The 367-nt window shown below is 49.9% G+C and overlaps 1 protein-coding gene across 1 annotated transcript in view; it reads right to left on the minus strand.

The window, feature by feature from the left end:
- Positions 1 to 7: 7 nt before the first annotated feature.
- Positions 8 to 367, minus strand: part of CSUI_008074 (uncharacterized protein) — a 7,194-nt gene continuing 6,834 nt past the window's right edge. Inside the window, exon 3 of the mRNA XM_068068213.1 lies at positions 8 to 367. This exon is cut by the window's right edge and continues 1,975 nt beyond it. Within this exon, the coding sequence (XP_067919810.1) occupies positions 340 to 367 (28 nt within the window). The 3' untranslated portion in view covers positions 8 to 339.

A 367-nucleotide genomic window follows, 5' to 3' on the forward strand; every position in this document is an offset into this window, starting at 1 on the left:
CCCCATCTCCAGAAAGAGGGGAGGTTTTCTTGGAATGAGAGCGATGACGATGAGAATGTTTGCCTCGATGCTTTCGTCGATGGCTAGTTCCACTACTATTTTGCTGTCCTCCTCCTTGTGTTTGAGGTTCTCCTACTCCACCTATTCCGCCTAGAACAGCTCCTCCTCCTCCTCCTGGAAGTGTATATACACCTTCTCCCCCTGATTTTCTTTCTGTATTAGCACTTGTCGAATGATGAGAATGACGGCTAGCTATCTGGTGATGCAGGGGGTAAATAAGATCTGCAGCTCCTCCTCCTCCTGAGGCAAGATCGACTCCTCCTCCTCCTAGAGCTGCGGTTACCGACTTTCCTCGAGGAGTTGAAGA

Source organism: Cystoisospora suis, assembly GCF_002600585.1.
Source record: "Cystoisospora suis strain Wien I chromosome Unknown contig_4420, whole genome shotgun sequence".
Taxonomy (NCBI): domain Eukaryota; phylum Apicomplexa; class Conoidasida; order Eucoccidiorida; family Sarcocystidae; genus Cystoisospora; species Cystoisospora suis.